General features: G+C 40.5%; 1 protein-coding gene across 2 annotated transcripts in view; it reads right to left on the minus strand.

Annotated features, from left to right (window-relative positions):
* Positions 1 to 24,828, minus strand: part of SZT2 (SZT2 subunit of KICSTOR complex) — a 115,266-nt gene that overhangs the window by 63,740 nt on the left and 26,698 nt on the right. The window contains exons 2-4 of one of the 2 annotated variants that reach the window (XM_060206058.1): positions 3,736 to 3,861; positions 2,679 to 2,852; positions 2,029 to 2,199 (exon numbers count right to left, since the gene is read on the minus strand). In XM_060206058.1, the coding sequence (XP_060062041.1) occupies positions 2,029 to 2,199; positions 2,679 to 2,852; positions 3,736 to 3,861 (471 nt within the window). Of the gene's footprint in view, positions 1 to 2,028; positions 2,200 to 2,678; positions 2,853 to 3,735; positions 3,862 to 24,828 lie in introns of those variants that run through there. The other variant, XM_060206059.1, reaches the window with a different exon arrangement.

Below are 24,828 nucleotides of genomic sequence, written 5' to 3' on the forward strand. Positions count from 1 at the left end.
AGGTGGGGGCCAGGGGCTTAAAGGTGGGTACTTGTGCACTATAATGTGTGCGCTTCACCAGGTGCACCAGCACTTGGCCCCTCTTGCATCTATTTCTTAAAGCCAGTTTAATAGCTAAGGTAGCAATGCAGCTATTTGGGTTTTCAGCAAAGCCCCTGCCAATGCATTTAAGGTGATTAAGAACAGATGAAGGCAGGGGGTCAGGCAGTAGTGCATCAGGTTAAGCACACACAGTGCGAAGCTCAAGGACTGGCGTAAGGATCCCACTTTGAGCCCCCAGCTCCACACTTGCAGGGGGGTTGCTTTACAAGTGGTGAAGCAGGTCTGCAGGTGTCTAGCTTTCTCTCCTCCTCTCTGTCTTCCCCTCCTCTCTCCATTTCTCTCTGTCTTATCCAACAACAACAAAAAAGGCACAACAAGGCCAACAAAAATGGGAAAATGGCCTCCAGGAGTAGTGGATTCATAGTGCAGGCACCGAGCCCCAGCAATAGCCCTGGAGGCAAAAAAAAAAAAAAAAAAAAAAAAAAAGGACAGATGAAGGCAGAGCCAGGTGGTGGTGCACCTGGTTAAGCGCATATGTTACAATGCCCAAGAACCCCCCTATCTGCAGGAGGAAAGCTTTGCAAATGGCAAAGCAGTGCTGCAGGTGTCTCTTTTTCTCCCTTTTTCTTTATCTCCCTCTGCCCTCTCAACTTCTGGCTGTCTCTATTAGATAAATAAAGATAATAATAACAATAAGAAGAACAGATGAGGGCAAACTGAGCTAAAGGTTATCTAAGCCAACATATATTCTGTAACAGATTTGGCCATTTCCCAAAAACAAACAAAGAAACAAACAAAAACAACAATGTCTTGTGATAGCTTACTTGGGAACTGAATAAGCCTTGTTAGTATCAGCATGGTTAACATTATACCCAAGAGTTCATAGGGCCCTTAGAGAAAATAACTGAACTCTGTCCTTGAAAGAAATTGTTTTTGCTGTATTTTAAAATTATAAAGCTATTTCAAAGGACCATCCCTTGAGACTAGTGCCAGAAGCCAGGATACCAGTAATCTTTATCAAGGAACCAGAGGAAGGTGGAGGAGAAAGACAGAGAAAGCAGATATCCAGTGGCCAGAACCAAAGATTTACAGGAAGAAAGTGATATCTTCCCTACCGGTGAAATAGCTCACCTGGAAAGTACACTGGTGTCAGGCAGGTCCCTGCTTGGCTCCATCACTGATGCTGTGGCCTATTTACATAATCACTGTTTTGCCTGAGACCCGCCCTACCTGCAGGGTATTGGTTAATCTCACTGGTTAGAACCTTCGAAACAGCTGCTATGGAAGCTTTCTACCTTCATGCTCTTTTCTCCACCCCCCTCTCCTAGCCATTTCCTTTTCCCACTTGCCACTTCCAGTTAAAGATATATATAGGGGAGGGGGTGGGATATGGAGATTAGGTGGTGGGAATTGTGTGGAGTTGTACCCCTCCTACCCTATGGTTTTGTTAATTAATCCTTTCTTAAATAAAAATAAATAAATAATTAAAAAAAATAAAGATATATATAAAGGCGTTGTCTCTAATCAATAAAGGCATTGCATTGCGTTCCTGCTCTGCCACGAGTTCCTGGTCTCTCTCCCGTGACGCTAGTCCGGCACACTGGTTTGCCATGTAGGTGACCCAGGCTTAAGCCTGCTCTCCCCTCCCCCCACCCAGTGCACTAAAGGAAGCTTTGTTGTGGTCACTTACACACACACACACACACACACACACACACACACACACACACACACACACTTTCTGTCTCTACCTCTGTATCTAATTTTTTTTTTAAAGCATCTGACCAATCAGCAGTATAACTTAAAAGGTTATGGAATGGCTAAGATGAGAAAATTGATTCAAGAGGTGATGGACTCATGGGAATATGTCCAAGGAGTTAGAAGAGTTGGGGACTTTAAGCATGAACAGTGGAGATAGGTGTATGGACTACTGGAAATTAGATCTGAAGATACTGAAGATACAAAGTTGGAGGAAGGATGTAATACCTGGTGGGACTGTAGGCCAATGATTGAGGAGTAGGCCTGGATAGTTACGTAGATCTCAGGCTGGAAGTTGATGTACGATCCAGGCACTCGGAAGGGCCGAAGCAGCCCGCCTAGGCAGCGGGAGAGGGCATGGAAAACTTCATCAAACAAAATCTCCCCTGTGGAATCATCCTAAGGGCAATGTAGAAAAAGATCTCTCTTGGGGGAGATAGCATAATGGTTATGCAAACAGATTCTAATGCCTGAGGCTCTGAGATGCCAGATTCGGTCCCCCACACCATCATAAGCTAGAACTGAGTAGTGCTCTGATTAAAAAAAAAAAAAAAAAAAAAAAAAAGTCTCTCAAGGGTAACCAAAGGCAGCCCTGAAAGAGAACAGAAAAGCTTTCATGGGTCAATGGACAGTCAGTCACCTTAAGGTTGATCACATCAAATACAGGGCACACATAGTTCCCTGCCACAGATGGAATGGGATCTGTCTTTAAATACCCACCATTCTTTTGCAGGTCTGTTCTGTTTCCTTTCTGCAATGGCAGGCTGGGGTCATTTTTCACTATCCTCCCAACCCCACCCCACCCTAAACCCCTCCCTCTTTCTTACCATCCCACCTCTTCACCCTTCCTTTCTGCCCACTGTTCCCCAGCCCCTTACCACAATGCCTGTAGATGGACTAAGGTCCAGCTCAATGACAAATCGATACTGCCAAGCCAAGAAGGTTACCCGGGTAGAAGGTACAAGGAGGAATGGCCTTGGGACCACTGGTTCATCTGGCTGCCATCCAGGGGGCAGGATACTGAGGACTTCCAGCTCTTGCTCAGACTGAAGCTGACAATTAAGAGTGGAGGGTAAAGGAAAGGGTCAGAGACGGCTCACCTCTTACTTCCCAGGCCTTCACTTCTTTTTAATTTAATTTATTTTATTTTAATGAGAGATACAGAAATTCATATAGAGACCAGAGCACTGCTTAGCTCTGACTTATGGTGGTGCTGGGGATTGAACCTGGGACCTCAGAGCCTCAGACATGAAATCCTTTTACATAACAATTGTGCTGTCTTCCCACCCTAGGCCCTGACTTTCACATACAAAATGACAACACTATTGGATCCCCTACTTGTAGTTCAATTATACACTCTTCCTCAGACTAGCTGCGAAAATGACTAAACCCAATTTTCCCCAGGCCAACAAAATAGCTCATTTGGAAACTGTGCTGCTTTGCCATGTGCATGACATAGGTTACAACCCCACCCCCACACTGCAATAAAGATGCTTCAGTGCTGTGGTTTCTTTCCCTCTTTCTTTTCCTCTGTCTCACTCCATCTATCTAAAAGAGAAGAAAAAAAAATCCCCCAGGGCCAGGTGGTGGTGCACCTGGTTAAGAATTCACATTACAGTCTACAAGGATCCAGGGTTGAACCCTTTGTCCTCACCAGCAGGGACAAAGCTTTACAAGAGATGAAGCTGGGTTGCAGGTGTCTCTCTGTCACTTTCCATATGTCCCTCTTCCTCTCAATTTCTGGTTGTCTCTATCCAATAAATAAAGGTTAAAAAAAAAAAAACCCATAGGGTCATCATCTTGTGGGCCAGTAACCTGACCCTTCTGGAATTAGGTCCCTCAGACTTAGTCTCCCTTCCTATTACTGTAGCACCATAAAATAAAACCTTCTCCTTCTAGGCTAAGCCCTCACATCCTGTGTATTCAGAGCCTCACCAGCATCTCCTGAGGTGTGGCCTGAACAATTTGATGTAGGTGATTGAGGAACCAAGCCAGGCGAACATTTCGGGAGATTCGATAATCCTTTTTCATCAATAGGAACACCTGCCCAGCTTCTTCCACCTATGGACAAAGAAATATTAATGAATATCTAAAGAATTATCTTTTATGCTAAGTTGGATCAAGAGCTGAAGCCATAACAACCTCTATGGTGTTAATCATGTTTTCTGTGTTGATTCAGCTTTGAGATTTTTCTGTAACTGCACTGAGTACTGGCCCCAGGTTAAAGTGACATGAGCACTATTTGTGGTTAACATGTAACTCCAGATATGAGATATATCCAGGAACCAGATACCCTGTAAGCAGTATGCTGCTTGGCTACTTTGAGTCCCTTTATACAATTACCTCTTCTGGTATCAGGAAATATGAAGAGACATAGATCATCTCACTGAAAGGTCAATAATATATGAACCACCATGGTTTTGTGTGTTTTTTAAAAATATTTATTCATTTATTCCTTTTTATTGCCCTTGTTGTTTTATTGTTGTAGTCATTATTGTTATTGATGTCGTCGTTGTTGGATAGGACAGAGAGAAATGGAGAGAGTTGGGGAAGACAGAGCGGGGAACAGAAAGATAGACACCTGCAGACCTGTTTCACAACTTGTAAAACAAATCCCCCGCAGGTGGGAAGCCAGGGGCTCGAACCAGGATCCTTACACTGATCCTTGCGCTTTGTGTCCCTTTGCTCTACCACCTGACGCATGGTCTTGTGTTTTTTTTTTTTAAAGCAGAAGTATCACACAAATGTCATGCTTTATTCAAAGAACATATTTATTAGCCAGGTAGGTGGCTCAGTGGGTAGAGTGTGGAACTTGCACATGTGAGATCCCAGAATACATATGACAGAACAGTGCTCTGGTCTCTCATAAAATAATCAATCAATTTTTTCTGTTTGTTCAGAAAAAATTATTAATTGCAGCCCCAGGAGGTGGTACAGTAGATAAAGTGTTGAACGCTCAAGCATGAGGTCTCAAGTTCAATCTCCAGTATTGCATGCAGCAGAAGTGATTTCTGGTTCTCTCTCCCTTCCATAAACAAACAAACAAAAAAAGCAAAACAAACAAAACTTTAAAAAGAAAAACATAAAATTTTAAGCACGCAAGTTTATGTAAAAATAAGACAAATAACCCCCTCCTAAAATAATAGTAGCAGGTCTGGGGACTTCTGGAGAAGACCTATACCTCCCTGGCATAGCAGTGGGGCTGTGAAAGTCTCTTTGCATAACCACTGGATTATCTCTGCCACACCCTGATTTTATTTATTTGGTCAGGAGTCAGTAACTAAGCTAAAATGCCTACTTATAGTTTAAAAGTCCTCAGGCTCCCAAAGCCTACAGGGAAGAAAAAGAACAAAAGAGGCTTTTAAATCACTGAGCTCCAAACCAGGGATAAAAATACTATCAAAACAAGTTTAACTTCCAAAACAGTGAACACTTTAATTAACTTACTTAGACACAAGTCAATCCAGGAAATAGTCATCAGTAATTTGAAAAGTACTGAGAGAGGGAACTCATAACATAATATATAAAATGGTTAAACCAATAAGAAGAAATATTGGAGAAATGAACCAGGCTAAAACTCCAGCTAAAAGCCATGAACCCCAAATAATGAGGTCAACATCCAAACACTAGCTAAGGAAATAATCATAGGAGTGAGTAAAGATTTGAAAGAATTGTCATCAGAAATACAGAAGCAAAAACGAGACTCTGGAAGAAAACACTATCTCAAGGTTATTAGAGAACTGAAAGCTGAAATCACTGAGCTACGAACACAACTAGCTGAACAAGCTAAAACAGTATCAGAACAGGGAAACAAAATAGATGAACTCCAGAAAACAGTAGAGGGCAGAGAGAATAGAATCAATGAGGCTGAACACAGATATAGCAAGATAAAGGACGAATTAGAGACAACTATAAAAGAAGTAAGAGATCTCAAAAAGAGATTAAGAGATACTGCAAACAACAACAGAGACCTATGGGATGACTTCAAAAGAAACAGTATACGCATTATTGGCTTACCAAAGGAAGAAAGAAATCTTCAGGCCATAATAGCTTAAAACTTCTCTAGTCTAGACAACATCAAAGACGTAAAGATTCAAGAAGCCCAGAGGGTCACAAATAGAATTAACCCAGACATAAAGACACAAGACACATCATATTTAGGATGGAAAGGAATAAGGATAAAGAAAGGATCCTGAAGGCTGCAAGAGAAAAACAAGAAAAAAAAGTCACCTACAGAGGAAAATCCCTGAAATCAGCAGCAGACTTCTCCACACAAAAACTACAGGCCAGAAGAGAATGGCAAGATATCTATCGAGTGCTCAATGAGAAAGGCTTTCAACCAAGAATACTATATCCTGCTAGACTGTCATTCAGACTAGATGGAGGCATCAAAACCTTCTCAGACAAGCAACAGTTGAAGGAATTAACTGTCACCAAGCCTGCCCTGAAAGAAGTTCTGAAAGGTCTCCTATAAACAGTGAGACCACTAAAAATAGGCCATATATCACAAGACTCTAAAACTCTACAAGAATGGCGTTAAAATATCTTCAATCTTTGATATCAATAAATGCCAATGGCCTGAATTCACCTATTAAAAGAAACAGAGTAGGAAGATGGATCAGAAAACACAACCCAACATTATGCTGTCTACAGGAAACCCACCGAACTCAACAAGACAAACATAGACTTAAAGTGAAAGGATGGAAAACTATCATACAAGCCAATGGCCCACAAAAAAGGGCAGGAACAGCTATTCTCATATCTGACACAATAGACTTGAAAATAGATAAGATTAAAAAAGACAGGAATGGACACTACTTAATGCTCAGAGGATCAGTTAATCAAGAGGTCTTAACAATTACTAACATCTATGCACCCAATGAGAAGCCATCTAAATACATCAAATGTCTACTGAAAGAGCTACAGCAATATATTAACAGTAACAGTCATAGTAGGGGACTTCAACACCCCACTCTCTCAACTTGACAGATCATCCAGGCAGAAAATCAATAAAGACATAAGGGAGCTAAATGAGGAGATAGATAAACTAGAACTACTGGACATATTCAGAATCATTCATCCCAAGAAACTGGAATACACATTCTACTCAAATCCACATGGGTCATTCTCTAGGATAGACCATATGTTAGGCCACAAAGACAGCATCAGCCAATTCAAGAGCATTGATATCATCCCAAGCATCTTCTCAGACTACAGTGGAATTAAACTAACACTTAACAATCAGCAAAAGATTAGTAATAGTCCCAAAATGTGGAAGCTCAACAGTACACTCCTTAACAACTATTAGGTCAAAGAGGAAATAAAGGCAGAAATCAAAATGGTTTGAGAGTTCAATGAAAATGAAGACACAAGCTATCAAAGTATTTGGGACACAGTTAAGGCAGTACTGAGAGGGAAGATCATAGCCATACAAGGACACATTAGGAAAGAAAAAAAAAGCACAAATATACAGCCTGATTGCACATCTTAAAGACCTAGAAGAAGAACAACAAAGGAAACGTAAAGCAACCAGAAGGACAGAGATCACTAAAGTTAGGGCAAAAATCAATAACATTGAAAATAAGAAAACCATACAAAAGATCAACAAAAAATAAATGTTGGTTCTTCGAAAGAGTGAACAAAATCAACAAACCTTTAGCCAGACTCACAAAACAAAAAAGGGAAAAGACCCAAATAAATCGGATAGTAAATGAAAGAGGAGACATCACAACAGACACTGCAGAAATTCAGCACATCATGCAAGACTTCTATGAACAACTATATGCCACCAAGCTAGAGAACCTGAAGAAATGGACGATTTCCTAGATACCTACCAACTTCCAAAACTAAGTAAAGAGGAAGTGGATAACATGAACAGGCCCATCACAGCTAATGAAATTGAAACAGTTATCAAAAATCTTCCCAAAAATAAAAGTCCTGGACCAGATGGTTTTACAAATGAATCCTACAAAACCTTCAAAGAAGAACTAATACCTCTACTTTTAAAAGTCTTCCAGAAGACTGAAGACACTGGAATACTTCCTTCCAGCTTCTATGAAGCAAGCATCACTTAGATAACAAAACAGACAGGGACACAACCAAAAAAGAAAACTACAGACAAGTATCTCTGATGAACACAGATGCTAAAATATTGAACAAAATTCTAGCCAACTGGATAGAGCAGTCTATTGAAAAGATTGTTCATCATGACCAAGTGGGGTTTATCCCAGGCATGCAAGGTTGGTTTAATATACGTAAATCAATCAATGTGATCCACCACATCAACAAAAGCAAGACCAAAAACCACATGGTCATATCAATAGATGCAGAGAAAGCCTTTGACAAAATCCAACATCCCTTTATGATCAAAACACTACAAAAAAATGGGAATAGATGAAAAATTCCTCAAGATAGTGGGGTCTATATATAGCAAACCTACACCCAACATCATACTCAATGGTGAAAAACTGGAAGCATTTCCACTCAGATCAGGTACTAGACAGGGCTGCCCACTATCACCATTACTATTCAACATAGTGTTGGAAGTTCTTGCCATAGCAATCAGGCAGGAGCAAGGAATTAAAGGGATACAGATTGGAAGAGAAGAAGTCAAACTCTCCCTATTTGCAGATGACATGATAATATACATAGAAAAACCTAAGGAATCCAGCAAGAAGCTTTTGGAAATCATCGGGAAATACAGGAAGGTGTCAGGCTATAAAATTAACATTCAAAAGTCAGTGGCATTCCTCTATGCAAACACTAAGTTAGAAGAAATTGAAATCCAGAAATCAATTCCTTTAATTATAGCAACAAAAACAATAAAATATCTAGGAATAAACCTAACCAAAGAAGTGAAAGAATTGCATACTGAAAATTATGAGCCACTACCAAGGAAATTGAAAGAGATACAAAGAAGTGGAAAGATATTCCATGTTCATGGGTTGGAAGGATTAACATCATCAAAATGAATATACTACCCAGAGCCATAGACAAATGTAATGCTATCCCCATCAAGATCCCAAGCACATTTTTTAGGAGAATCAAACAAATGCTACAAATGTTTATCTGGAACCAGAAAAGACCTAGAATTGCCAAAAAACAATCTTGAGAAGAAAGAACAGAACCGGAGGCATTACACTTCCAGATCTCAAATTGTACTATAGTGCCATTGTCATGAAAACTGCTTGGTACTGGAACATGAATAGACACACTGACAAGTGGGATAGAACTGACAGTCCAGAAGTAAGCCCCCACACCTATGGACATCTAATCTTTGACAAAGGGGCCCAGACTATTAAATGGGGAAAGCAGAGACTCTTCAACCAATGATGTTGGAAAAAATAGGTTGAAACATGTAGAAGAATGAAACTATATTTCACCAAATACAAAAGTAAATTCCAGTGGATCAAGGACTTGGATGTTAAACCACAAACTATCAGATACTTAGAAGAAAATATTGGCAGAACTCTTTTCCGCATAAATTTTAAAGACATCTTCAATGAAACAAATCCAATTACAAAGATGACTAAGACAAGCATAAACCTATGGGTGTACATCAAACTAAAAAGCTTCTGCACAGCTAAAGAAACTACTACCCAAACCAAGAGACCCCTCACAGAATGGGAGACTATCTTTACATGCCATACATCAGACAAGAGGCTAATAACCAGAATATATAAAGAACTTGCCAAACTCAACAACAAGAAAACAAGTAACCCCATCCAAAAATGGGGGCAGGACATGGACAGAATATTCACCACAGAAGAGATCCAAAAGGCTGAGAAACACATGAAAAAATGCTCCATGTCTCTGATTGTCAGAGAAATGCAAATAAAGATAACACTGTGATATCACTTCACTCCTGTGAGAATGTCATACATCAGAAAAGGTAACAGCAGCAAATGCTGGAGAGGGTGTGGGGTCAAAGGAACCCTCCTGCTCTGTTGGTGGGAATATAAATTGGTCCAACCTCTGTGGAGAACAGTCTGGAGAACTCTCACAAGGCTAGAAATGGACCTACCCTATGACCCTGCAATTCCTCTCCTGGGGATATATCCTATGGAACTCAACACACCCATCCAAAAAGATCTGTGTACACATATGTTCTTGGCAGCACAATTTGTAATAGCCAAAACCTGGAAGCAACCCAGGTGTCCAACAACAGATGAGTGGCTGAGCAAGTTGTGGTATATATACACAATGGACTACTACTCAGCTGTAAAAAATGGTGACTTCACCGTTTTCAGCCGATCTTAGATGAACCTTGAAAAAAATCATGTTGAGTGAAATAAGTCAGAAACAGAAGGATGAATATGGGATTCTCTCACTCTCAGGCAGAAGTTGAAAAACAAGATCAGAAAAGAAAACACAAGTAGAACCTGAACTGGAATTGGCGTATTGCACCAAAGTAAAAGAAGACTCTAGGTGGGTGGGTGGGTGGGGAGAATACAGATCCAAGAAGGATGACAAGAGGACCTAGTGGGGGTTGTATTGTTATATGGAAAACTGGGAAATGTTATGCATGCACAAACTATTGTATTTACTGTTGAATATAAACATCAATTCCCCAATAAATAAATTAAATAAGTAAATAAATAAAAATAGTAGCAGGTATGGAGAAAAGTCCAAAAGTCAGTGGCACAGAAAAACTTAATGTAATCCCAAATAGAAAGTGTGGAGCCTCATCCAGGAATATCATTTGGAAACAGTTCTTCCCTTGCTGGGTTGTATAATTCTTTTTTAAAAAGTATTTTATTTACTTTATTTTAACAAGGCAAAGAGAAAGACCAGAGCACTGCTCAGCTCTGGCTTATGTTGGTTCTGGAAATTGAACCTAGGACCTCAGCCTCAGGCATGAAAATATTTTGCAAAACCATTATGCTGTCTCCCCAGCCCTGGACTGTATAATTCTTTCATCTCTTAGTCATAAGTGAAAAAATTAAATTGCCAGCTTCAGATAATTTGTGTAATTTACCATGGTAATTTGTCTGCCTGAAGACTGCACTGTCTCCCAGAGGCTAGACCAATGCCTTCTTTTTGCCTTTTATACAATGTTCTTTTGGGGGCCCCATGGTAGCTACCTGGTTGAGCACATACATTGCTATGCACATGGTTCAACCTCCCTGGTCCATACCTGCAGTGGGAAAGCATCATGAGCAGTGAAGTACCACTGCAGATCTCACTCTCTCTCTCGCCTCTCAACTTCTGTCCATCCAACAAATAAGAAATATATAAAAGATTAGTTATTAAAAAATAATGTTAATGGGCCAATTGCTTCACTCCTTATGAATGAGGCAGAGAGAAAGACCAGAGCACTGCTCAAAAATACCACAAAGATACCACAGCACTGGAGCTTCTTATATTGTAGTATTCTCACATGCTACCAGAGCAAGACACACACTCCACCAGCTGAGCTATCCCTAAGTGCCAGATTAGTTGCCCCTCCTTCCACCAGGGTTACCTCTGGGGCTCAGTGACTGCACTGTAAATTGACTGCTCCTGGCAGCCATTTTTTCCTTGTTTGTTTTTCTATTTTATTTAATAGGACTGATAGAAATCGAGAGGGGAAGGTGAGGGAGGGAAAAAGAGATACATTGCAGGCCTGCTTCACTACTTTTGAAGCTTCGCCCTTATAGGTGGGTAGTAGAGCTTGAATCCAGGTCCTTACAGATTCTAATGTGCATGTTTAATTGGATGTGCCACCTCTCGGCCCCAAAAAATCATAGTTGCAATTCAAGGGATCTTTGGAATAAGACAAGAACTGTTGATTAATTGGAAGTAGGGGAAAAGTGACCAAAAGAAAAATGTGAAAGATGACCAAGACAGTAGTAAAAACCAATAAGCTACAGAATAATTTCCCGGCTAGTTAGAAAATTAGATATAGTTACTTTCTATAATCTCTAGTCACCATCCCTCTCAAAAGGTACCATCAAATTATGTATAACAGAAAAAGTCACCATTTTTTATAGCTGAGTAGTATTCTATTGTGTGTGTGTGTGTATATATATATATATACACATATATATACACACACACATACACACACACACATATACACACCACAACTTGCTCAGCTACTCATCTGTTATATATTTTGGCAATTATATTGCCAAACTCCTAAAAACAGAAAAAGGCAAAAAAAGAAATTGCAGCAATTCTTTATCCTCTCTTTCTCATCCTAGTCTCAGATAGGATACTCTCATAAACCAGTACAATCAGGAATTGACTTGAGTTAATGTGGGTGCAATATTAGTGACTGCTCAGGGGCAAGAAGGTGGCACAGCTGGTAAGTGCTCACATTAAAGTGCACAAAGATCTAGGTTCAAGCCCCTGGCCCCCCATCTGCAGGGGGAAAGCTTCACAAGTGGTGAAGCAAGGCTGCAGGTGTTTCTCTCCTTCTCTGTCTCCCCTTCCCCTCTTAGTTTCTCTGTCTCTATCCAATAATAAATAACTAAATAATATTCAATATTAGTGACTGCTCTTATCTATGAGTTGTGTTGGATTTTTTTCAAGGCTTGTAGCTAAAGAATTAGGTTGGGTTCCCAGTATTATCAGGATGGAAAGGCCATTCTAATTCAGCAGCCCCTTCTATTTATCACTCTATTCCTAGAGCCTGGGCCAGTGCCTAGCACATGGGATGCATGAAAAGACTTTACAGGATATGTGAGTGCATTACACATTCTAAGTAAAGCAAACTGGACATTGTGAACTAATCATAATTAGTACAACCTTTCTCAATGTGAAATAACCTTAACACTATTACTAAAACTGTTTTCCTGGGCTGGGGAGACAGCATAATGATTTTGCAAAAGCCTTTCAAGCCTGAGGCTCTGAGGTCCCAAGTTCAATCCCCAGCACCTCAATAAGCCAGAACTGAACAGTGTTCTGGTCTCTTTATCTCTGAGTATCTTTCCCTCTGTCTACTCTTTCTCATTACAATTAAATAAATAATTAAAAAAAAAAAACTGTTTTCCTTACCGCACAGACGGTACAGTGGCTAGAGCACTGAACTTAAAATGCATGAGGTTCTGTGCTGAATCCCTGGCATCATATGTACTGAGTGATGCTCCAGTTATCTCTCTCTTATGTTAATAAACCTGTGAATCTTAAAAAATAAAAAATAAAAAAGTATTTTCTGGGTTGGGGAGACAGCATAGTGGCTAGGCAAGACTTTCATGCCTGATCCTCTGAAGTCCCAGGTTCAATCAAAGTAAAAACCCTGTGGTGAGGGGTAGACATGCAGCTTCCTGGGCCGGTGGGGGGTGGGAGCGGGTGGGAGAGATGGGTCACAGTCTTTTGGTGATGGGAATGGTGTTTATGTACACTCCTAGTAAAGTGTAGTTATATAAATCACTAGTTAATTAATATGAGAGGGGGAAAATTAAATGTATGTCTCGAAGTTTTTAAAACACAGACTGAGTCTTTTTAATATATAGGCTGTGTATTTGATATGCGGACTCTCTCAAAAGCCTAGACCAAGTAGATCAGAAGCAACCAATAGCACAGCTATATACAAGATACTGGGTACTATACAGCAAACCCTAACAAAAGGACTTTTCAAAGTTAATTCAATTACCAAATAATGTGATGATAACATTAACTATCGATTGTCTTTTTGAACCCTAAGACAGCAGGAACCTCACATCTCCACTATAGAGTCTCTACTTCCCCCAGTCCTGGAACCTTTGGATAGGGCCCACTTTCCCGTATGCCTCTCCCAATCCATATCAAATAATATTGCATCTGCCAATCGCAACCTAATCAACAAAATGACTGACACCTCAACATGCTTCATCTCAGACTGTGTTCAGAGACTTCACGTGTGGAATGACAACCCTTCAGCTTCATTACTCGGGTGAGACCTTTCCTTTCATAGCATTCTCTAATTCCATCCCAGATGGTTCACTTTCTAACAAAGTCCCAAAACCTAGATATACACCAGTTTCTGTGAGAGAGTATATGTTCACATGTATCCATAAACTACTGCAAAATATATACCTGAAAGCAGAAGTACACTAGAGTTTGCAGTGAGTACCCCCTAACACTTCCTCTCCACTATTCCAAGCTTTAGGTCCATGATTGCTCAACAATTTGTTTGGCTTTGTATGTTAACTCTCTTTTCAGTCACCAGGTTCCAGATGCCATCAGGATGCTGGTCAAGCTTCCCTGGACTGAAGACCCCACCAATATGTCCTGGAGCTCCGCTTCCCCAGAGACCCACCCTACTAGGGAAAGAGAGAGGCAGACTGGGAGTATGGACCGACCAGTCAATGCCCATGTTCAGCGGGGAAGCAATTACAGAAGCCAGACCTTCCACCTTCTGCAACCCACAATGACCCTGGGTCCATGCTCCCAGAGGAATAGAGAATGGGAAAGCTATCAGGGGAGGGGGTGGGATATGGAGATTGGGTGATGGGAATTGTGTGGAGTTGTACCCCTCCTACCCTATGGATTTGTTAATTTATCCTTTCTTAAATTTAAAAAAAAAAAAACTGTTTTCCTTACCGCACAGACGGTACAGTGGCTAGAGCACTGAACTTAAAATGCATGAGGTTCTGTGCTGAATCCCTGGCATCATATGTGCTGAGTGATGCTCCAGTTATCTCTCTCTTATGTTAATAAACCTGTGAATCTTAAAAAATAAAAAATAAAAAAGTATTTTCTGGGGGAGGTAATATGGCGACGGCCTGAGAAGTCGCTAACAGCGAGTGCTCTGATAGCATCGTCGGCAAAGGTAGGATTTTCTGCCTTTAGCAGGCCAGTCAATAAGGGGGGGGGCACCAAAGAAGTTATTACAGTTTAATTTGGGTTAACAATTAGAGCAAAGGTGACACGGACTAGCGGGGCACCAGAATTCCCAGGCGGCGCCAGGCAAGGCGAGTGCGCCGGGCATTGTCCTCCGCCCGCCCGGGAAGGCGGCTCCTCCGCCGGTTGCAGAGCGCGGCGGGCAGAGGACCCGGAGAGAGCACTTTAGCTCGGGGGCTGCCTCTTGGGAGTTGCCAGGGTCCACCGCGACCCTGAGGGTGGATCCAAAGACTTCTTGAGTATAGCTCTCATTGGATCAAAGGACTTGGAGCTAGTTTTCATTTTTGAGAAATCCTTTAAAAAAGTCTGGAGGGCGGGGTTTCCCGGAAAATGGCGCCCGGAGAAGCAGAAGCGGCCAGCCTTTGAGCTCCTGACACATCTCGTGTAAACAATAGGATTTTCTGCCTTTAGCAGGCCATCCAATAAGGGGCCATAACGGTCATACCAAGGATGTTTCTATAACTTAATTTGGGTTAAGAATTAGAGTTGGGGGAAAAAATTCTTTTTTCTTCCTTTTAATTTTCAAGCATACATCCTTCCCGCCGCCCCCCCTCCCCCCATAAGCAGTGCCTGGGACCAGCTACTAGCAGGATACCCCATACCACCAAACAGGGTTTTTTTTTTTTTGTTAATTCACTGATACACATTTGGGAAGTTCCTCGCACTGCTCTTTAATTACAACTCTTCTTCCTATCTTCTCCCTTTTCTCTCTCTTATCTCTCTCAATCTCTCTCTTTTTTTTTTTTTTTTTAATCTTGTCATACACTTCTTTCTTCTTTGCCTTTCTGAATTTGTGAACTACTTTGGGGAAGAAATCTGACCCAGAGTGGACTCTCTATGTGTGTATCTCTGCTCTAGTTCCCTTTACACTCTTGTTACCCTTAGAATATACACTGGATAGTAAATTTGCATAACTGTCTATTCTTGCTATCCTCTCTTCCTTTTCTCTTTCTTCACTGGGATTTGGTTACTATTTTTTCACGGACTGGAGAAATTGTTTGGCTAACTGGTAACGATTAAACTCCTTCAATACTTACTTCAGTTGCTACGGTTATTCCGGAGGTTGGTGAGTGCAATTGTCATAAAGGTATTTAGTACAGTGTTACTTGTGCTCAAAACACAACAACTGAGGAACAACAGAACATTAAAAAAAAAAAAAAGAGAGAAACACATAAATTAAAAAAAAATGGGTAGATTAAAAACAAATAAAACTGCTACCCCAATGAATGAAGACAAGAGCCCAGAAGAAACCACAAATCAGTCAGAAGTAACCATAGATAAGAAAAGTATGCAAGCAATAATAAACTTATTAATCACAGAAATGAAAACAACATTGGAGGAAAGAAATGGCAGTATTATGGAAACAACAGTTGAGACCCCCAAGGAAAATACTGATTATCTTGAGACAATTAGAGAACTGAAAGCTGAAATAGCTGTAATGAAGAAAGAAGCTGAGGCAAGGGAAAGCAGACTAACAGAAGCAGAAAACAGAATTAGTCAGACAGAGGATGAGTTAGAGAAAACTAAGAAAGAGGTGAAAGAGCTTAAAAAGAGATTGAGAGACACTGAAAACAACAACAGAGACATATGGGATGATCTCAAAAGAAGTAACATTCGTATAATTGGCCTGCCAGAGGAAGAAAGAGAGGAAGGGGAAGCAAACATCCTAGAGGAAATAATACAAGAAAATTTCCCAGACCTGAATAACAGAAAGGATATCAAGGTGCAAGAGGCCCAGAGAGTACCAAACAGAATCAACCCAGACCTGAAAACACCAAGACACATCATAGTCACAATGAGAAGAAGTAAGGATAAAGAAAGGATCCTAAAGGCTGCAAGAGAGAAACAAAAAGTCACATACAGGGGAAAACCCATAAGACTTTCTGCAGATTTTTCAACTCAAACTCTAAAAGCCAGAAGGGAGTGGCAAGATATCTATCGAGCCCTGAATGAAAAAGGGTTTCAACCAAGGATTATATATCCTGCTAGACTTTCATTCAAGCTAGATGGAGGGATCAAAACCTTCTTAGACAAACAACAGTTAAAGGAGGCAACTATCACCAAGCCGGCCCTGAAAGAGGTATTAAAAGACCTCTTATAAACAAGAACATCACTATAATACTTGTAATATATCAGAGCAAACAAATTGTTTTTTAGAACAATGGCACTACAATACATTAAATCCATAATATCAATAAATGTCAATGGCTTAAACTCACCCATCAAAAGGCACAGGGTGGGGGGATGGATCAGAAAACATAACCCAACCATATGCTGCTTGCAAGAATCCCATCTGTCACAACAAGATAAACACAGACTTAAAGTGAAAGGATGGAAAACTATCATACAGGCTAACGGTCCACAAAAAAGGGCAGGAACAGCCATTCTCATCTCAGACACGATAGATTTTAAATTAAATAAAGTAATAAAAGATAGGCAAGGACATTACATAATGATAAGAGGATCAATCAGCCAAGAAGACTTAACAATTATTAACATCTATGCACCCAACGAGGGACCATCTAAATACATTAAACACCTATTGAAAGAATTTCAAAAATACATCAATAGTAATACAATAATAGTGGGAGACTTCAATACCCCACTCTCACACTTAGACAGATCAACAAAGAAGAGAACCAATAAAGCTATAAGAGAATTGAATGAAGAGATTGACAGACTAGACCTCTTGGACATTTTCAGACTCCTCCACCCCAAAAAACTGGAATACACCTTCTTTTCAAATCCACACAACACATACTCAAGGATAGACCACATGTTAGGTCACAAAGACAGCATCAATAAATTCAAGAGCATTGAAATCATCCCAAGTATCTTCTCAGACCACAGTGGAGTAAAACTAACTTTTAACAACAAACAGAAAATTATTAAAAGACATAGAATTTGGAAACTAAACAACATGCTCCTTAAGAACCACTGGGTCAGACACTCACTCAAACAGGAAATTCAAATGTTCCTGGAAACTAATGAAAATGAAGACACAACCTATCAAAATATTTGGGACACAGCTAAAGCAGTACTGAGAGGGAAACTTATAGCTATACAATCACATATTAAACACCAAGAAGAAGCCCAAATGAACGAACTTACTACACACCTCAAGGACTTAGAGGAAGAGGAACAAAGGAACCCTAAAGCAACCAGAAGGACAGAAATCACTAAAGTTAGAGCAGAAATAAACAACATCGAAAATAAAAGAACCATACAAAAGATCAATGAAGCCAAATGTTGGTTCTTTGAAAGATTAAACAAAATTGACAAACCCCTAGCCAGACTCACCAAACAAAAAAGAGAGAAGACTCAAATTAATAGAATTGTCAACGATACAGGAGATATCACAACTGACACCACAGAAATCCAGAGAATTCTGCGAAACTTCTATAAAGAACTATATGCCACCAAGCTAGAGAATCTGGAAGAAATGGAACAATTCCTAGAAACCTATGCACTTCCAAAACTGAACCAAGAAGAACTACAAAATCTAAATGCACCAATCACAGACAAAGAAATTGAAACCGTTATTAAGAATCTCCCCAACAACAAAAGTCCTGGACCAGATGGCTTCACAAACGAATTCTACAAAACTTTCAGGAAACAGTTAATACCCATACTTCTTAAGCTATTCCATAAGATTGAAGAAACAGGAATACTCCCTTCCACCTTTTATGAAGCCAACATCACCCTGATACCAAAAGCTGATAGGGACAGAACAAAAAAGGAAAACTACAGACCAATATCTCTGATGAACATAGATGCCAAAATATTAAACAAGATCTTGGCCAACCGGATACAGCAACACATCAAAAAGATTGTTCATCATGACCAAGTGGGATTCATCCCAGGAATGCAAGGCTGGTTCAACATCCGTAAATCAATCAATGTCATTCATCACATCAATAAAAGCAAAGCCAAAAACCACATGATTATCTCAATAGATGCAGAGAAAGCCTTTGACAAAATCCAACACCCATTCATGCTCAAAACTCTACAAAAAATGGGAATAGATGGGAAATTCCTCAAGATAGTGGAGTCTATATATAGCAAACCTACAGCCAACATCATACTCAATGGAGAGAAGCTGAAAGCATTCCCCCTCAGATCAGGGACTAGACAGGGCTGCCCACTGTCACCGTTACTCTTCAACATAGTATTGGAAGTTCTTGCCATAGCAATCAGGCAAGAGAAAGAAATCAAAGGGATACAGATTGGAAGGGAAGAAGTCAAGCTCTCACTATTTGCAGATGATATGATAGTATACATAGAAAGACCTAAAGAATCCAGTAGAAAATTACTGGAAGTTGTTAGGCAATATAGCAAGGTATCAGGCTACAAAATCAATGTACAAAAATCAGTGGCATTTCTTTATGCAAACACTAAATCTGAAGAAGAAGACATCCAGAAATCACTCCCATTCACTGTTTCAGCAAAATCAATCAAATACCTAGGAATAAAGTTGACCAAAGAAGTGAAAGACTTGTATGCTGAAAACTATGAGTCGCTACTCAAGGAGATAGAAACTGATACCAAGAAATGGAAAGATATCCCATGCTCATGGATTGGAAGAATAAATATCATCAAAATGAACATTCTCCCCAGAGCCATATACAAATTTAATGCAATACCCATCAAAGTTCCACCAAGCTTCTTTAAGAGAATAGAACAAACACTACAATCATTTATCTGGAACCTGAAAACACCTAGAATTGCCAAAACCATCTTGAGGAAAAGAAACAGAAATGGAGGCATCACACTCCCAGACCTTAAACTATATTATAAAGCCATCATCATCAAAACAGCATGGTACTGGAACAAAAATAGGCACACAGACCAGTGGAACAGAATTGAAAGCCCAGAAGTAAATCCCAACACCTATGGGCATCTAATCTTTGATAAGGGGGCCCAAAGGATTAAATGGAAGAAGGAGGCTCTCTTCAATAAATGGTGCTGGGAAAACTGGGTTGAAACATGCAGAAGAATGAAATTGAACCACTTTATCTCACCAGAAACAAAAATCAACTCCAAATGGATCAAAGACCTAGATGTCAGACCAGAAACAATCAAATACTTAGAGGAAAACATTGGTAAAACACTTTCCCATCTACACCTCAAGGATATCTTTGATGAATCAAACCCAATTGCAAGGAAGACCAAAGTAGAAACAAACCAATGGGACTACATCAAATTGAAAAGCTTCTGCACATCCAAAGAAACAATTAAACAAACAGAGAGACCCCTCACAGAATGGGAGAAGATCTTCACATGCCAGACATCAGACAAGAAACTAATCACCAAAATATATAAAGAGCTCAGCAAACTTAGCCGCAAAAAAGCAAATGACCCCATCCAAAAATGGGCAGAGGAAATGAACAAAACACTCACCACAGAGGAGATCCAAAAGGCTAACAAACATATGAAAAACTGCTCTAGGTCACTGATTGTCAGAGAAATGCAAATTAAGACAACACTAAGATACCACCTCACTCCTGTAAGAATGGCATAAATCAAAAAGGACAGCAGCAACAAATGCTGGAGAGGATGTGGGGACAGAGGAACCCTTTTACATTGCTGGTGGGAATGTAAATTGGTACAGCCTCTGTGGAGAGCAGTCTGGAAAACCCTCAGAAGGCTAGACATGGACCTTCCATATGACCCAATAATTCCTCTCCTGGGGTTATACCCCAAGGACTCCATAACACCCAACCAAAAAGAGGTGTGTACTCCTATGTTCATAGCAGCACAATTCATAATAGCTAAAACCTGGAAGCAACCCAGGTGCCCAACAACAGATGAATGGCTGAGAAAGCTGTGGTATATATACACAATGGAATACTATGCAGCTATCAAGAACAATGAACCCACCTTCTCTGACCCATCTTGGACAGAGCTAGAAGGAATTATGTTAAGTGAACTGAGTCAGAAAGTTAAAGATGAGTATGGGATGATCCCACTCATCAACAGAAGCTGACTTAGAAGATCTGAAAGGGAAACTAAAAGCAGGACCTGATCAAATTGTAAGTAGGGCACCAAAGAAAAAACCCAGTGGTGAGGGGTAGACATGTAGCTTTCTGGGCCAGTGGGGGGTGGGAATGGGCGGGAGGGATGGGTCACGGTCCTTTGGTGATGGGAATGGTGTTTATGTACACTCCTAGCAAAATGTAGACATACAAATCAGTAGTTAATTAATATGAGAGGGGGAAATCAATTGTATGTCTCAAAGGTTCTCAGGAGACAAACTGAATCTTTTTAATAGATAGGCTACGTATTTGATATGCGGACTCTCTCAAAAGCTTAGACCAAGTAGATTGGAGGCTTCCAATAGCACAGCTATATACAAGATACTGGGTACTGTACAGCAAACCATAACAAAGGGACTTTTCAAAGTTAACCCAATTAACAAATAATGTGATGATAATATTAACTATTGATTGTCTTTTTGAACCCTAAGACAGCAGGAACCTCACATCTTCACTATAGAGCCCCTACTTCCCCCAGTCCTGGCACCCATGGATAGGGCTCACTTTCCCGTATGCTTCTCCCAATCCATACCAAATAATATTGCATCCACCGATCACAACCTAACCAAAGCAACGATTGCCATCACAACATGCTTCACCTCAGAGTGTATCCAGAGACTTCACGTGTGGAATGACAACCCTTCAGCTTCATTACTCAGGTGAGACCTTTCCTTTTTATAGTACACTCTAATTTCATCTCAGGTAGTTCACTTTCTAACAAAGTCCCATAACCTAGACATACACCAGTTTCTGTGAGAGAGAGCGTATGCGCACACGTATCCATAAACTACTGCAAAATATATACCTGAAAGCAGGATTACACTAGAGTTTGCAGTGAGTACCTCCCCAACACTTCCTCTCCACTATTCCAATCTTGGGATCCATGTTTGCTCAACAAATTGTTTGGCTTTGTATGTTAACTCTCTTTTCAATCACCAGGTTCCAGATGCCACCAGGATGCTGGCTAGGCTTCCCTGGATTGAAGACCCCACCAATGTGTCCTGGAGCTCAGCTTCCCCAGAGACACACCTTACTAGGGAAAGAGAGAGGCAGACTGGGAGTATGGACCGACCAGTCAACGCCCATGTTCAGCGGGGAAGCAATTACAGAAGCCAGACCCTCTACCTTCTGCAACCCTCAACGACCCTGGGTCCATGCTCCCAGAGGGCTAGAGAATGGGAAGGCTATCATGGGAGAGGGTGGGTTATGGGGATTGGGTGGTGGGAATTGTGTGGAGTTGTACCCCTCCTACCTTATGCTTTTGTTCACTAATCCTTTCTTAAATTAAAAATTTAAATAAAAAAAAAAAAAAGTATTTTCTGGGTTGGGGAAACAGCATAGTGGCTAGGCAAGACTTTCATGCCTGATCCTCTGAAGTCCCAGGTTCAATCCCCAGCACCATCATAAGCCAGAGCTGAGTATTGGTCTGGTAAAAAACAAAACAAACAGCAATTTTCCTTTTGTTCTTCCTTGGTAGCAAAGTCTTTTCATCAAATACCAGCCTATTCCAGCTATGTAAGGAAGTTAAGTTTGAGACTTCACTGAGCCAAGGTTAGAGTGAAGAACACCTGTCAGTACCAGAAGGACAACTAGGGACACCTCCATCTTCTAGGATTAAAATCTTCATAGTTCTGGGGTTTGTATCAATGAACAATGAAGCACAGTGGCTAGAGCACTGGATTTACAAGTATGCATTCCTGAGTTTGATCCTCTGTATTACATGTGCCAGAGTGATGCTCTGGTTCTCTTGTCTTCTATCATTAAAATGAATCTTATTTTAATTTTATTTATTATCATTATTACTATTATTTTACCTGAGCACTGTTTAGCCCTGGATTATGATGGTGCTAGGGGTTGAACCTGGGACCTGTGGTACATCATGCATGGAAGTCTGCTAAGCTACTGATGATGCTATCTCCATGCCTCTAAATAAACACAACTCAAAAAATATCAATAAAGGAACCTTTCCATGATTCTTCACATTAAGCTGTGCTCCTTTGTCAAGCATTCACAAAGCAGTCTGTATTTCAATAGCACCTATAACATTTTTTTTTTTAAATCTCCAAGGTTATTGCTCGGACTTGACACTACGAAACAACTGCTCCTGGAGGCCATTTTTTCCTTTTTTTTTTTTTAATTGGATAGGACAGAGGGAAATCGGGGGGGGGGGGGAGAAAGATAGACACTTGCAGACCTGTTTCTGCTTGTGAAGCGATGCCCCTGAATGTGGAGAGCCGGGGGCTCGAACCAGGATCTTTCCATTGGTCCTTGCTCTTCATGCTATGTGTGCTTATCCAGGTGTGCTACCCCCCCATCACAATATATAATGAAGAAATTGCATACTTTTGTTTTTGGAATTTTAAAATTTCATTTCATTTATTTATTAGTTATTATATTGTCACCAGGGTTATCGCTAGTGCTCAGTGCCTACATGCAAACTCCTCTGCTCCCAGTAGCCCTTTTTCCTTTCCCTGCTTGTTTCTTTTTTATTAGATAGGACAGAGAGAAATTGAGAGGGAAGGGAAAGCTAGAGAGGGAGAGGAAAAAAAAAGAAACACCTGCTGACCTGCTTTATCACTGTGAGCTTCCCTCCTGAAGGTGGGAATGGGGCATAGTAATGTGTGCTCAGCCGGATATGCCACTGCTCAGCCTCTGAAATTGTGTACTTTTTAATGTTTGTTCCCCTACATGTCTAGAAGCCCCAGGCAGATAGGTTCTGTATCTATATATTCTTTGCTATATCAATACAACTAATGCAGAGCCAAGACACAACTCAATATTTACTGAATAAATACTTGAATGAGAAATAGTCCTCACAAGTTTATTATCTTTTGTTTGTTTTTTTTCATTGCCACCAAGGTTATCAATGGGGCTAGGTGGCTATAGGATGAATTCATTGTTCCTGGTGGTCATTTTTCCTTTAACTTTAATTTTAAATTAATTTTATTTATTTGACAGAACAAACAAAAATTGGGTGGAGGGTAGATAGCATAATGTTTATGCAGACTCTCATGCCTGCGACTCCAAAGTCCCAGGTTCAACCCCTCACACCACTTCTTCTTCTAGCATTTGCCCCCACACCACTTCTTCTTCTAGCATTTGCCCCCACACCACTGTAAAAGCCAGAGAGGATCAAGAAAGAAAGAAAGAAAGAAAGAAAGAAAGAAAGAAAGAAAGAAAGGAAGGAATGAATAAATAAATAAATTGAAAGGGGAAGGGAAGACAGACATGGATAAAGAAAGAGAGATAGATATCTGTAGACCTGCTTCATGCTATATGGAGCTTCTCCCCTGCAGGTGGGGAGACGGGGGTAGAGCCCAAGTACTCACACATGGTAATGTGTGGACTTAACCAGGTACTCCAACACTTGGCTCCCTCAAGCTCTTTTCTTATCGGTGATTCCTGATTTTTTATTTATCAGTTTGGGGGAAAAAAATCTTTAAATCTATGTTACTATTATTTTACCTTTTTTTAAATTTTTTAAATTTATTTTCCTTTTTGTTGCCCTTGTTGTTTTTACTGTTGTTGTAGTTATTATTGTTGTCATTGTTAGATAGTACAGAGAGAAATGGAGAGAGGAGGGGAAGACAGAGGGGGAGAGAAAGATAGACACCTGCAGACTTGCTTCACCGCCTGTGAAGCGACTCCCTTGCAGGTGAGGAGCTGGGGGCTCGATCTGGTATCCTTACACCAGTCCTTGTGCTTTTTTTTTTTTTTTTTTTTTTTTACCAGAGTACTACTCAGATCTGGCTTATGGTGGCGATGGTGGGTGGGGGGACTGAACCTCAGAGTCTCAGGCATGGGAATCTATTTACATAACCATTATGCTATCTCCCCACATAAGATTTGTTTATTTATGGGGGAGAGGCAGGGCATCACTTTGGCAAATGCAATATTAGGGATGATGCTGGTCCCTGTTCGGGTGCCAATATGCCGCGCTAGCTTTCCGGGCAGGAGACAGACGACAAAGGACTCATGGCTGAACTGGGAACGCAGTTCAATCTTTATTGGTGAGCAGGAATGCAGTGCAATCTATCTAATCTCTCTTCATTAGAAAATCCTGACCTTTATATCTCCTGAGGCAGAAGTGTCAGGTTGGAAGAGGGAACATGTAGGATGGGGGGGTGGGGAGAAGGAAAAAGCACTCATATCAAGCTTGTATCTAACCAGTGGGGATTAAAACAAT

The sequence above is a fragment of the Erinaceus europaeus genome, chromosome 13 (assembly GCF_950295315.1).
Source record: "Erinaceus europaeus chromosome 13, mEriEur2.1, whole genome shotgun sequence".
In the NCBI taxonomy this organism is placed as follows: Eukaryota; Metazoa; Chordata; class Mammalia; order Eulipotyphla; family Erinaceidae; genus Erinaceus; species Erinaceus europaeus.